Source organism: Hemitrygon akajei, chromosome 13, assembly GCF_048418815.1.
Source record: "Hemitrygon akajei chromosome 13, sHemAka1.3, whole genome shotgun sequence".
Classification (NCBI taxonomy): Eukaryota; Metazoa; Chordata; class Chondrichthyes; order Myliobatiformes; family Dasyatidae; genus Hemitrygon; species Hemitrygon akajei.
This window is the reverse complement of record NC_133136.1, coordinates 65244106-65259362: the sequence shown is the minus strand read 5'-3', so window position 1 is coordinate 65259362 and position 15257 is coordinate 65244106. Positions and strand designations below refer to the sequence as shown.

At 39.2% G+C, this 15257-nt stretch overlaps 1 protein-coding gene across 8 annotated transcripts in view; it reads left to right on the top strand.

Moving 5' to 3' along the window:
• The window catches only part of LOC140737957 (Krueppel-like factor 3), an 83758-nt gene extending 77857 nt beyond the window's left edge, over positions 1 to 5901 (top strand). For all 8 annotated transcript variants that reach the window (XM_073064837.1, XM_073064838.1, XM_073064840.1 and 5 more), the window contains one exon: positions 574 to 5901. In XM_073064837.1, the coding sequence (XP_072920938.1) occupies positions 574 to 755 (182 nt within the window). In that variant the 3' untranslated portion in view covers positions 756 to 5901. The remainder of the gene's footprint in view (positions 1 to 573) is intronic.
• Positions 5902 to 15257: the final 9356 nt, after the last annotated feature.

Here is a 15257-nt window from a genome sequence, read left to right as displayed (position 1 = left end):
TTCTGAATTAAAGTGAGTGAATTAAATTTTGTTCCACTTCCTACATTCTTTGAATTTATTACAATGTTTATTCTGTATCTATCACCATTTTCCATTAGCATGCCATTTTATTATTTATTAGCAAGGTTTCTTGGTTTGCCTGGAACATACTAACACCAGTCGAGAACAAATTAATTTTAATGAACTTTAAAATCAAGCTCTACAGTCATAGATCCAAGTGAAAGGATACATTCTAACAGATTGATGGCAATGCCAGTTAATTCACTCAGCTATAAGTGGGTTCAATCCATTGTTTTGCAAATGTATCAGGTTTCAAGAAACATTTTCAATCGTTTAAAGTATTACTGAGTTTGCAGGGTTTTAATGGATCAGCTGAAATTGTGAATAATCCTTAAACCAAATTACTGCAGGGTCAAAGACTATCTTAATTCACATTTACATTGTTTTGTAGATCTGGCATTACTTCCATTTTGTCCACAGTTTAAACACTTCAAATTAAATTATGTCCACAATTTAATTAGACTTCAAATGCTGTGTTATGACTGAACTTACATTTTTTCCTTGTTCCTGAAGGTGAGAAACCCTACAAGTGTACTTGGGAAGGATGCACGTGGAAGTTTGCCCGCTCGGATGAGTTGACCAGGCATTACCGGAAGCACACCGGCATCAAACCTTTCCAGTGCCCTGACTGTGACCGCAGCTTCTCTCGTTCAGACCACCTTGCCCTGCACAGAAAGCGTCACATGCTGGTCTGAGTCTCTCACTGTTCACAGCGTAATCCAGATCAGATGCAAACTATTCACATAATTTTTCTTAACCAAGATTCAGCTGGGCTGAATCCTTCAACAGATGAACTCTTCCATGTTCTCAGCACCTGAAACACAAACAGAACTCATTTGCTATGTGCAGGAGTCATGGTTAACAATAAGGATGACTTTATATTAGTGCGTAACATTCCCCACTTTATCGTCTCATCGGTTCATTGAAATTGTCAGAGTTTCTTCTGATTAATAGGCCTTAATGTTCTTGCCAGAGAGATTCTTTCATCACCATAGAATGCTGCTCTTTGCTATATCCTTCACCAAAACTACATCCTATCTAAAACGGATTACATTGTCAAAAAACATTGTCAGTGCTATCTCTTTATTGTGCAGAGATTGGTTTGTGCTTCGAATTATGATATTTTTACTGTGAGGGTGGAGGACTTCATAAAATTCAAGCCCTAACAACTGTGAAAGAAGAAAAGACCTCAAGATACAATCGGAGTTCCTCCAGTATTTTGTGTGTGTTGCTCAAAATTTCCAGCATCTGCAGAAATCTCTTTTGTCTCCATTGGAGGAAATCTGCTCACTATGACCTTTATTGCCATGTAGCCAAATATCCAGTGACATTTCTTCAGTATTTTTGTTGAAGGTGAACTCCCTTCAGTGGTTAAATTTGTATTTCAGTATCAACTCAAGCCAGTTCACGAAGTTAAGCACCAAAGATACGTCAGCAATAACTTCTCTTCATATTGGCCCACATGTGAAGCTATCAGAAATTTCATCCATCAGAAGGCACAATTACCATTTTCTCAAGACTTTCAACAATGATTCTGAAATTTCATAAAGGAAGAAGAAGAAAAAAAGTCAATCCTTTGCACCTGAGGTTATAAGCAAGTGGTTCAGGAACATAGTAATGCTCCTCTATATAGCCTACCTTTTCATTGTTGATTGGATCACATATTTTTACTTTTCAGATTTCTTTTCACCAACATAAGAAAGTGAGTAAACACAAATGAAAAAGAAGTTCATAGAACAAATTGATAAAAATAACAAAAAAAATCCAGATGTTCAATCTCTACCAGTCACTTGTAAAACTTCCAGTAAATTTTACACTGATTTGCCAAAATTTTCTTCCTTATAACTCAGATAGTTCAAAAAGTCTTGCAATCACATACTGAATTTAACAATATTGACCTAATTGTGAACAATGGCAAAACATCGATTTACATCAGCAAGCACAACTCTTATTTAGTCACCTGAGTGAGAAAGGAGGTTGTTTCAATATATGTCTCAAAGATTTTAGTTCTTATTATTAGTTATTCTAACAGCATAACACATCTTTAATTGTACAGCTATTCCTGACATATTCCTATGGTCAGTGGAATGTACTGCTGGTTTCATAATGCATTAACCAAATACAGCATTTGGTCTATTCCTGTAAACCGTAACCCAGAACATCCTAAAGAAATTAGGTATATTTGTTGAAAAGAAAAATTGTGAAAATCAGTGCAAGAAAATACAATCTGCCAATAAGGCATTGACTGCAACATGTGTAATATCTTGCTTAATTATTTTAAGGTATTGGGGTAATGATATTAAGCTTTTCAAACAACATCAATTAGTTAACTCTTTGTTAAGTTTCTTTACTATTGGACCATTGCTTGCAGTTGTTAAAGTTTTATGAGCTCTCATTGTAGCCAGTCAACAAATTGAATACTCTGAGCATATAAATGGCAAAACTAATTTTTCTACATACCACTAGGACAGGTCTGTGTAACATTACTGTTACAGTCACTAAAACATTTCAAAATGGAGTGTATTAAAATCCAATTTTTTCTTGTTACTTCCATATTTTGAGAAGAGAATTTTAGCTGAATTGGAATGGCTTATCAAATTTAATCACTACTAACATTTCCAATACATTGACTGGCATATTTTTCATTTAAACTTTTAAATGAGCAGGACACACAATGATAAACCATTATGACTTATATTAAGATAAGTTTCAATTACCTGTGAAAATATGTTTGTAAGCCACACATTGCTAACATCCTCAGCCATAAATCATAGCTTTTAAAATACACATCTTGAATTATTTCCCTATACTTAGAGACTGAAAATAAGTAGTCATCAGCATGCTAGGTTTCAGTTCACCTTCATGATTTGAGAAAACATTTCCTGTAAGATATGCATTGTGACTCCTGCAGCAGATTGGAATATGTATTTAAATCAATTTAATGCAATTCAATCTACCATATTCCATAGATTATATTCTTGCAATTTGAAATGGATTCATTTATACAGGCCTCCAATGTTGTTTAAAGCACTGACTGAATCCAGAAAAGAAGGTAAATAAGTCAGTTTCCAATTTGTACAGAGTTAGTTAATCCCAACCCAGATGCTCCTGATAACACTGGAGATTCTACAATCTGTCTCTGAAAAAAATAAAAGTTGCAGGACTTCCTTTTGGCAATCAAAATCAATAACTTGCTGCAATAAAGCAGATGTACGTGTGGCTCTCAGGGAAGGACATGGCTGTGAAGTTGTCAATGATTAAGTGGGCCTGCACTATCCTATGGTCGCAGGTGAACATTAACCGATCATTAAATAACTCAGGGAGAGTATAGAGGTATCTAGATCCGTGGACTGCAACCCAACAGCAAGCCAATCAGTTCAGGGACAGAACTGGAGCTAGATTAGTTTCTTTTTCTCTCACTTCATTTTGGTTGAAAACTGGGTTTTTAATTTATCATCTTGGTAAGGTTAAGCTTTCTACAGGGAAGATCAGTACTTCACCACATAGAAAATCAGATCCAAGGGGATCAATATTCATCTTTAGTTGTTTTCACTAATATAATAGTGCCTTTGGATTAAAATCTGTGTTAGTGCAAGTGACCAGAGGTGAATTTTTACCCTCTCTATAGTGTTTATAATTTCAACCAACATGTGGATGCGGAGAAGAAGTAAACGTTTAGATGATCAAAGCAGTAGATTGAGAGTAGGTCATTGCTGATAGGAATGTCTGTCTGGAATAGAATTACAGGTAACGCTCTGCTTCGGGGGCACAAGATGTTACATTCTGTGCAATAGGACAAGAATAGTAGAAACCAGTAGTTCACATATAACTTGGTAAAATATTGCTAAAAATTGAAAAATGTGAGCACAACACCTTGTGGCAGCTGGCCTGCCTTATGGACAGTAGTCATACATATTCTATGTTTCATATTAAAGAGTGACCTATTTCCTGTAAGGAAACCGTGTGGGTGATATGTTGAAGAATTTAAAATAAATTGCACTTGAAAATGGGTGTAATCAGGTAATGTTCACAACATGAATAATAATCTGGGAGTATTTTTTGGAGAGGAGATGTAAAAATAAATTGCCTCTCTGCTTTAAAAGTAAAAAATAAATAATAAAGCAGAAAGAGTTTTAAAAGACTACGAAGTGCACATAATGTGCTGTGTCATATACTGAGATGGGAAGGAGGATTTGGATGCATACACAGTTTGAATCTATTCTTCTCATCTTAGACATCTAAAATGTGAATTTTTATTATTTTTTGAGGGGAACATACATTTTGGTTTAGAATTTGGTTTTGGGATAATAGTTAGAGAAGCTTATTGTGATGGTATAAAAGTGATCCTGAACAGATGAAATGAAAAGTCAAGGTGGTAACAAATATGGTTTTCTTTTTTATTTTCATAATCATATAGAGAGACAATTATAAAAAGAGATCTGAACCAATCCAAGCATGAGTAAGGTGAAGAGTTAATCAGGTTTCTACTGTGTACAGTGATGATATTAAGCAATGTATGTAGCTGTCAATCCTACACTTTTCAGAAAAATATTCCTTAATTTTAATATGTAATAGCTTTTAATAGTGGCACTCAGGCACTGTTTCTGTTGTACAGCAGTATTTGTTTGGTTAACTAGAAATTAAATTAATTTTTCAATAGTAGTTCCACTGATCCATGAATTTAACATTATTTTTCTGGATGAGGGGAATGCTGAAAATTAATTCATCTCTGCATGAAAACTGATTTTTTTAAAAATAGTTGCTCCTTTTGTTTCAAAGGAATTCAAGAAAAAGTTAATCATTAGCAAAATAATTCATGGGTGAAGAATTCAAAACAGAAGGTGGCTTAATTATGTCCCTCCCTCCCAATCAAATTGGATGGATTTTACCAACGTCAATGGGCAACTAGAATAGTGGGGAAAGCAATTCACCATCATTGCAGCAGTCATTGAATCCTATTCATACTGCCCTCTTCCTCACAGGCCCTCAAATTTCTCCACCTACTCCAAATTGCCAACTGGTGCAGATGACTGCAACAGAAGGTAAAGCTGGTGAGAGAAAAAAGCTAACTCTGTTAGAAAAAGACTTCTGATTTTCAAAAGAATATTATAAATTCTTACTGAAAATGCCAAACACTCAGTAGGCCAAATAGCATCCAGCAAAGGGATTTCAACCAGAAACGTTAACTTTTATTTCTCTTTCCACGGATGCCACCTAACCTACTGAATGTTTCTTGTATTTTCTGCTTTCATATCAGATTTTCAGGATCTGTAGTTTTTTTTAATCAAATTCTTGTGGGGATCAGAGAAATTTCTCTGCAAATCATTGTTATTACTCATATTTGTAAAAAAATAATTCTCCCTTTTCACCATTATGTACTTTCACTTGAGATTTAAGCATTCCACTGTTACATGGCTAAGATTATTTCATCTGGTCAGTGTCTCTGCAAGCCTGCTTTTGAATACTCCAGCAGATTATTGCTAATAGCTTAAGCAGTAAATTGTGCTGGAAAATATAGAACAACATAGGATTATATTTCAAGAGTTAAGACTAAATGAGTAATTCTGGGTTTATATTAAGTCTTGTTAACTTTATTTAAATCATTTAATAGTGTATGCAGTCAGTATAATTAAAGATGTGAAATTTTAAAGATATTTTTACTATTTCTTCAACATTTCTGATTGTCCCATGGGAGTTTAGTAATGACATTTTGTCATATCAAACTGTGAACACAAATTTGTACTGTACAGTCTTCTTATTCTGTATTCAATATATACATACATATATATGTGTGTGTATGTATCATACATCTGTCAATAAAACTCTATATACACAAAAAAACCTGTACTTCTCTTCAATACTATGTACATGTTTTGTAATGTTATGCCCAATCAGCTAGAGAAGTGTGTAAGTCTCATCACATGAGTCTATGTTAAGTATAAATGGAATTGATGGCTTTGTGGCAAAGTTTGCGGATGATACAAAGTTAGGTGCAGAGGTAGGTAGTGCTAGGAAGCAACGCGATTGCAGCAGGACTTAGACAAATTGGAAGAATGGGCAAAAAAGGAGCAGATGGAATACAGTGTTGGGAAAAATTGATGTATTTTGGTAAAAGGAACAATAGTGCAGACTATTATCTAAATGGGGAGAAGGTTCAAATGTCAGCGGTGTAGAGGGATTTGAGAGTCCTCATGCAAGACTCCCAGAAGGTTGAGTCCGTGGTAAAAAGGCAAATGCAATGTTGGTATTTCTTTCAAGGGGAATGGAATATAAAAGCAAGGAGATAATGCTGAGGCTTAGTCAGGCTGCACTTGGGGTATTGTCAACAGTTATGGGTCCCATATCTCAGAAAGTGTTGTCATTGGAGAAAGTCCAGTGGAGGTTCAAGAAGATCATTCCAGGAATGAAAGGGTTAACATGTCTGGAGCATTTGACAGCTTTAGGCCTGTACTCACTGGAATTTGGAATAATGTGGGAGGATCTCAATGAAACTTACCAAATGAAAGGACTAGACAGGGTGGATGTGAAAAGGATGTTTCCAATGGTGGGGGTATCCTGAACTAGAGGGCACAGCCTCAAAATTGAGGGGTGACCTTTTAAAACAAAGGTAAGGAGGAATTTAAAGAGCAAACACGAGGAAATCTGCAGATGCTGGAAATTCAAACAACAACACACACAAAATGCTGGTGGAACACAGCAGGCCAGGCAGCATCTATAGGGACAAGGGCTGTCGACGTTTCAGGCCGAGACCCTTCGTCAGGACTAACCCTGACGAAGGGTCTCGGCCCGAAACGTCGACAACCCTTGTCCCTATAGATGCTGCCTGTCCTGCTGTGTTCCACCAGCATTTTGTGTGTAAGAAGGAATTTTTTTAGCCAGAGAGTAGAGAATCTGTGGAATGCTCTGCCACAGACTGCAGTGGAGGCCAAGTCAGTGAGTATATTTTGTTACGAACCCCATAACTGGGTCACTTACCAGCAAAGATAGAGAGGTCCGTTGAAGTCTGATGGTACTATTTTTAACAGTATTTATTAGTAAAAATACACAAAAATAATATCAATGCAACCATACAGATAATATACGTTGTCAATACTAAATCTAAAAGTGCGGGTATAATAATAATCAATAAGAAATAGCTCTATCGTTGTCTAGGGGATAATGTATTGTCCGATGGAAATATAAAAGTCACTCAGTTCATTCAGGCTGCAGCCTTTGGTTGGAGAGAGACAGAGATTTTTGAGAAACTTGCCAGCTTTTCCTTTTATGATTTTGATCCTTCGGGAGTCCCGTTGGGGTGGCCGTTCACTTGTGGCCTCTCCTTTAGCTAAAGCCATTCTTCCGTGGTGAGGACACCAATCCCAGGCAAAAGGAAAGAACGCACACGAGCCCCCCCCCCCCCCCCCCCCACCGGCTGTTGCTATTAAACGCTGTCACGGGATTTCTAGTGTTTCTCCTGGTGCGTCTAAAGGGGTTGTTCCCCAGACCCTCTTTTATCCTTACTCACAGGGTCTCAGATGTCAATCAGGTTGGGATGATGCAATCCCTCAACCAGCCCACTCTAGTCATCCCCTGAGGGGCTTCACTGAATAGTACAGTACTCAATACACAATTCTGTCTCCAAGAGACAATAGCCATTATCAGGGGCTTTGTTTCCGCTGAGGCCAGGACACATTCCAAAACCTTGTGGATTCTCTCTCATTTCCTGGGTCCCAGACCCGAATTAATAGCGATCTTGCAATTCTCAAGAAGGAGGGGGCTACTTTGTACCCTTCAGCCCCTCAGAGTTGGGGCACATTCGTAACAATTTAAGGTGGAAGTTGATAGTTTCCTGATCAGTCAGGGCAGCAAAGGATATGGGAGGTGTGTGGAGTTGAGTGGGATCTGGGATAAGCCATGATGGAATGATGGAGTAAACTCGATGGGCTGAATGGCCTAATTCTGCTCCAATGTCTTATGGTCTAAATCATCAGAGTTATACAAAATAATCAAATTCTGTGCAAAGAGAAAACAAATGTTCCACATCAATAAATACTCACAGCATCATTGTGAGGTGACCTCACTGTCAGTCACCATAGACCCAGCATAGTTTAGGGTGCAGCCTTCCACTGTGGGAGCCAGCGCCCTTTCTAACACCACCAGCTGTAGAGACAAGAATGACATCTGCCCAAAACCCTGGCCTTCACCTCACCAACACCAACCTTACTTTTTAAGTAAAATGTTTGTATCCCAAACAATCAGAGCCTGTCCTTGTCCCAGATCAATCTGACTCACATTCAGTGGGCAGATTTCCAAGTCTGAGAGCTGGGAAGTGTACGAAAGATCCTGCTGCCCTCCTGGAATCCAACCAGACACCTCAAAGTTCAAAGTAAATTTATTATCAATGTACATATATGTCACCATACGCAACCTCGAGATTCATTTTCTTACAGGCATTCACAGTAGATACAAGAAACACAATAGAACCGATGAAGACGGACAAACGACCAATGTGCAAGAAACAATAAACTGTGCAAATACAAAAAAATGATAAATAAACAATAAGTTGTGAGAGCATGAGATGAAGAGACTTTGAAAGTGACTCCATAGGTTGTGAAAACAATTCTGTAATGGGGGGGGTGAAGTTATCCCCTCTGGTTCAAGAGCGTTATTGTTGAGAAATAATAACTACTTCTGTACCTGGTGGTATGGGTCCTGATACTCGTGTACCCTGGGTTGTATCCACTACTTTTGTAGGCTCTACCGTTCAGGAGCATTAGTATTACCATACTAATGTCATGATGCAACCAGTCAACATACTCTTCACTACACATCTACAGAAGTTCATCAAAGTTTCAGATGACATGCTGGAGACCTGTTACCCTACTGTATCTGCTCTGAAGGTGCTCCATTATGGGCATATCTGTGAACAAGTTCATTCAGAACACCAGCAGAAAATCTTTTGAAAGATAGAATGTCCCGTGAAATTGTGACTAAGGGAACATAAGCCATTTCTTGCCATTAAGAGTTTGAGCAGAGCTAACTATAATTGTTCTACTTCTGTTCATAGGCCACATTCAGACATGTATTTTTTATTGAATCAGGCACATTGTGATTCACCACCGGGAATTTGTACACTTGCTGCCACACAACAGACAAAATTACGCAGAATCTGAAGTGCTGAGGCAGCTGAACTCACCTTGAATTGAGTGTAAAATTACATATTAGAAATTGAAATATCAGAATAATTAGAGATTCACCAAGGAAGCTTCTTCATAAAATCTTAAAAAATACAAATGACCATCAATCCTTGGTAGGGAACAAGGAAATGATTACTGACAAATAAATGTGAGGAAAATGTTCCAAATTTGTCACTTGTGTCTCACATATCACTAATTCTATAATGCACATGACACCATCCTGTGTGAATGAGCCCTGTAATTTGGATCTCTGGCGCACATCCTGCAAAGAAATTCTCTAACAGTTAAAATAAACATGTGGGCTCCCGGCAAAGCATTGTCTTCGAAACTGCTCCAAATTAATCGTTCAGCAAGATAAAAATTGTCAGGCGCACCACAAGGGGAAAAACACATGTGAGGAAAATACTTGCTGGTTTCCATTACCAGATGGTTTCAGGACTGGAGGATGTATTAAAGCTGATGGGTAAAGGATATAATGGAAAAAAAAAACACTTTTAATGCAGAGATCAGTTATAATTTGGATCTGGTACATACCACCTGCAAGGAGAGGATAAGGGGGTCAATCATTGCTTTCAAAAGTAAATTTAATATGTATTTAAGGGATAGTAATTCAAAGGCTAGAGAAATAGAGTAAAGGAATGAAGTTGAATTGATTGGTCTACCAGGTGCCAAGATTGACTTGATATTTTGAAGATAAGAAATAGAAACACATCTTTTGAACCTGCTCAACCATTCAATAAGAGATAGAGGACTGCACGAACATTGATGAAAGACTGATATTTTATCTGGAGTAATATTCAACAAAATTAACTATTACAGAATGTCCTGTTCCCCCAAGATGCCATGAGCAATACCTTAAGAGATCAGTCACATGTCATTATTACATTGTGATTCATGCCTTGTACAGAAGGACAAACAAAAATATAGCTATTTCCTGCTACACTGATGCCCACATTTTGACAGTAATGTTATAATGTTGTTCTAACGTTGTGACCTCAGTCAAGTCTTGCAACAGAGCAGAGGATCAGTAGGTAAATTGCCAATATTGTGCAATTTGTAGGTATAAAGCATTCCAAGTCACCTCCCTGTCCTTTTACTGGAGAAGACTTTGTGCTCGGGCTGTAAAGAATGGAAGATATATAACTGCAATATTTTTCTAGAAAGAATACTGAGCAAATGTAATGCAAACAGTATAAAAATTTTACATATGATTAATGACTCAAGTAATACATTCCCAAACACGTAGGAGAAGGGCAGTAGTTGGCTGGAAACACCATCACCTCCACAGAGAACCATAGAATCCTACAGCACAAAGCAAAGGCCTTCGGCCCACTATGTCCATGCTAGCTGTTGGTACCCAGTCCATTGTCTTCTATGCCTTGGCAATTCAGGTACCTGTCTTGCTGCTTCTTTAATGTCATGAAAGTATCCGGCACCGGCACCTCTTCAGAGAGTTCCAGACTTCAGATATCCTCTGTGAGAAAAAAAAGTCAACCCCTCATCTCTCACCTTAAACCAATGCCCTCTATCCTTAGTTTCTCTGCCATCAGAAGAAGGGAATTAGTGGAATATATTATCTATTCCCCTCTGTCTGATTATCCCTTAGTCTCATTTGCTCCAGGGAAAAAGAATGCGGCCGAGTCACTCCTTAGAACTGAAATCCTACAATTTAGGCAAAATTCCTTTGGTATCCTCTCCAGCACAATCACATCCTTCTTATCCTGTTCATACCACATTCTGATTTGTAAATATATTGTTAGACCTTCATCGTCTCTGAGTCAAAACCTTGGAATTTGCTCCTTAACCACAATATGGGAGGACTGTTTATCATGGAGTCTGCACTGAAGACAATCTATTGCCATCTTTTCATGAACGACTGGAACCGGTCAATAGATATGCCTTTGCCACCATTACCCACTTCCTATGCAGTGGCATAACAAAAAACAAACAATGAAGAGCACAGTCTGTCTTCACGATGCAAATGGAAAAACAGTTCAGGTAGTGAATTACCTACTTCCATCCTCAGGCCTCACTCAAGCCCACTATTCCCACTTTCACCTCTAACCCATCCCCTTTCCCCAAAACTTGAGTCCCATTCCTCTGACTCATCAATCTAATTCTACCATTCCTGATTCCCAGCCTACCCAGTATCTCCACCTCCCAGTATCACAATAACCAGTTTCAGTCCTTCTCCCTTTATTTATTCTATAAAGCCAGCATTCAATGCCCTCTTCCTCTTGCCACACAAGACTGCATAGCTACAGACCCCCTGAATTCTGACATCAGTTGCATCCCAAGTGATCTGCTGTTGCAATACATTTAGCCTTTTTGGTTGCAGGAAAAATCCTTGGCGTGCATGCTTTTTTATGAATGTTTGCTTCCAATTATAGAGCTAGAGAACATCAACAAGAAATCAAAGGGCAGCACAGTAGTATAACAGATAGCATAACGTTATTACAATGCTAGCATCCCGGGTTCAATTCCTCTGCTGTCTGTAGGGAGCTTTTATGTCTTCAGAGGAGCCCAAGGGTTTCCTCCAGGTGCTCCAGTTTCCTCCCACATTCCAAAGACAGTAGGCTAATCGGCACATGCATGGAATTAAATAGAGTGGGCTCGTTGGCCAGGAGGACCTGTTACCTTGCTGTATCTCTAAATAAAAAAGAAATGTAGGTGACAAGTCTTTACCGAGAACCTGGTGAGAATTCGAGACTCGCAAACTCGGCGGCTGAGGAAAATAATGTAGATGTCTGAAAGTTGGATAAACCTCCGAGGGAGAAGGATGCACAGATGGAGTTAGATGAGGAAGTATGACAGGAGGCTGGACCTGACCTTAAATGGCAGCCTGAGCTATTATCGTGATAGTGTAGTAGTTAAATTGCTGGACTGGAAGTTCAAGGAATGATTAAAAACGTCAGTTCAAATCCCACCAAGGCTTGTGAGAAATTTCTGGGTGGCACAGCAGTGGAATTAGGGCATTTGCTGCCTCGAAGACCCTGCGATCCATGTTCAATCCTGATCTCCAGAGCGGTCTGTGGGGGGGGGGTGGTTACATGTTCTCGATGTTACTGCCTGCATTTCCTCTGGTTTCCTGAGGACATCTGGATCAATACAATAATTAGGCACCATAACTTGTCCCTCAATGTAGAAAATGGTGGTGGTGGGGTTGGGGTGGGGCAGTGCCCTTGATAGGAATGTAGGGAGAAACTAACAAGGGGAATGAGTGGAAATGGGATTGCGCTGTGAGCTGGTGTTACTTCAATGGTATGAATGAATAAGGAAGGGTGGGACTTCTTTAGTGCTGTGTTTTCTATAAACCGCATTATAGATGGGAAGTAGTTTGGTCAAAAGGGTGGGGCCGCAGGAAGGAGGTTGTGAGACCAAACCTCCAGGATTATTTTGAACATGAATTAGCAACACAGGATACACTTGGAAATATCAAGACCAGCAAAAACAGAGTGTATTTTAAACACACTGTATCTGTCCAGCAAAAGCAAGTTACAATCAATCCAAGAATTTACTTGAATTAAAGACAACTCTTCCTAATAGATAGGAAATGAAACAGTAAAAGAAAATGTATTAACTAGCTTAAGCTTACTTCACTTCCATAAACCACATTTTAATCATCTACAGTCCAGAGGTAGATAAAAGTTATGACACACCCAAATACACCCAACATGGGCGCCATAGTAACGGAGCAGTTACTGTGATGCTGTTGCAGCTCAGGAGGTTAGTGCTCGGAGTTCGATTCCGGTTTGTACGTTCTCCCCTTGGATGTGTGGGTTTCCTCTGGGTGCTCCAGTTCCCTCCCACAGTCCAAGGACGTACCAGTTAGCAAGTTAAATGATCTTTGTAAATTGTCCTGCTAGGGTTAAATAGGTGGTTTGCTGGTGGCACAGCTCATTGTGCTGGATGGGCCTATTACTCTCTGTAGCTAATTTAATGGACCAAATCCCCTTGGCTGTGGCTAGTGGTTCCATAAGACATAGGAGCAGAATTAGGCCTTTCGGCCCATTGAGCCTGCCCTTTCTCCTGCCTTCTCCCAATAACCTTTCACACCCTGGCTAATCAATTACCCATCAATCTCTGCCTTAAATATGCCAATGACCTAGCCTCTACAACGATCTGTGGCAATGAATTCCACAGATTTACCACCACATACTGCTTGCATTCAAATATAACACCTTCAGTCCTGTATTTGTCATCCTTTTCAGTTTTCCCCATTACATTGCAAGCCCTCCCACTGACTGCAATTTTGCCCTGTCTCAATATACACTACTTCAGCTTGTAAACCAACGTCCCTACCCTCAGCCCTATCACTCTGGTTTCCATCCCGCTGCCAAATTAGGTTAAACCCTTCCCAACAGCTCCAGCAAACCTGCCCACAAGTATGTTGGTCTCTCTCGGGCTCAGGTGTAGCCCGTCCCTTTTGTACAGGTCATACCCTCCCCAAAAGAGATCCCGATGATCCATAAATCTGAAACCCTGCCCCTGCACCAGTTCCCCAGCCATGCACTCATCTGCCAAATAATCCTATTCTTGCCCTCAATAGTTCCAAAAATGAACCCCAGGCTAACAAAGGCCTGATATACCTATGAGACTTACTGAAAACAGATGGACCCACGCAGTGCAAAGGGTAAGGTAAGCATATTTTAAAATATTTTGATGTTTACATTTATTTCAATTGTTTTACTGGGTTTTGAATCGTCTATACATTTTTTTTTAATTATCTGTATCACTTTTACTAGTTTTTCCATGTCTCTCAATGTCTTTGATAAAATAATGCCAGCAAACAGGCATGGTTTTTGTCTGACGACTTCAACAACAGCAGTTACTCACCTGAATGCTCTTCTTCATTCTATTGTTTCCTTATTGATATTAATCACCTATTACTTACATAGTGTTTCATTATAGTAAAATGAAAATGCAGCTAAAAAAAATTTTTAAAAAGAGGAAAGAACTCTACTTTGCTCTGACGTAGTTAGATTGCCCCCTAGTGGTTCCTGATGCTCAGAATGCCAACATAACCCCAATTGCCCCTCTCACTGACCTCCATAACACAACAACATAAAAGCTCACAGCAAGACCCTGGAAAATGTGTACTGCTTGCTATACATTAAGCCCCCAACCCCATCTCAATGATGATGAAATTCACTTCGGCCTTCACTGCACTAGCACAAGCTTTGGTCATCTGAGGTAGTTCCTGATGTCAAGCATCCGTGGTCTTGCTGTTCTACGTCCATGCTTCTCCAAACTGGGTCACATCCAGTAGGTACCACAAGGAGCAGGAAAAGTACCACCAGCAGCACTGTTTCTGTAAAATCCTCCAAATTCCTGTAAGGATGAGTGAACCTAATGTCAGTATCTTCTCCCAAACTGACATTCCCAATTTTGAGGCCCTAGGAACAGGCCACATTACTCACATGAGCATCACCAGATTTCAACAAAGCATTCTATTTCCAAGCTCTGTCATAGCAAGAAATTGTCAGGGTGCAGAGAAAAGTTGAGTCAGAGAATTACAGAGACATACAGCACAGAAACAGGCTCTTAGGCCCATCATGCCTATGGCAACCGTCAAGGACCCACCTATACCAATCCTACTTACCAGCACTTGGTTCAAGCACTCGTCTACATGCCTAAACGTTGAAAGTGTGCTTACCTCCAATACTCACTCAAGCAGTGCATTCGAGATTCCAAACACTTTATGGGTGAAAGAAAAGTCTTGTCACTTTGATTCTAAACCTATTACCCCCTACGCTAAACTTATATGCCTTCAAGTTCTACATACCTTAGTTATGGAGAAAGGTTTCCTATTATCCATCCAATCTATGCCCCTTAAAATCGAGTGTACCCTCAGCCTCCTCCACTCAGAGGAAAACAAATCCAGCCTCTCTTTGTAAATCTTAAAGACTCCATCCTGGGCAACATCCTGATGAATCTCCTCAGCGCCCTCAACAATTCCGTTCAATTAAGTATAATTACATTCATCCTAATAATGTGGCATTTAGAGCTGCACTCAACACT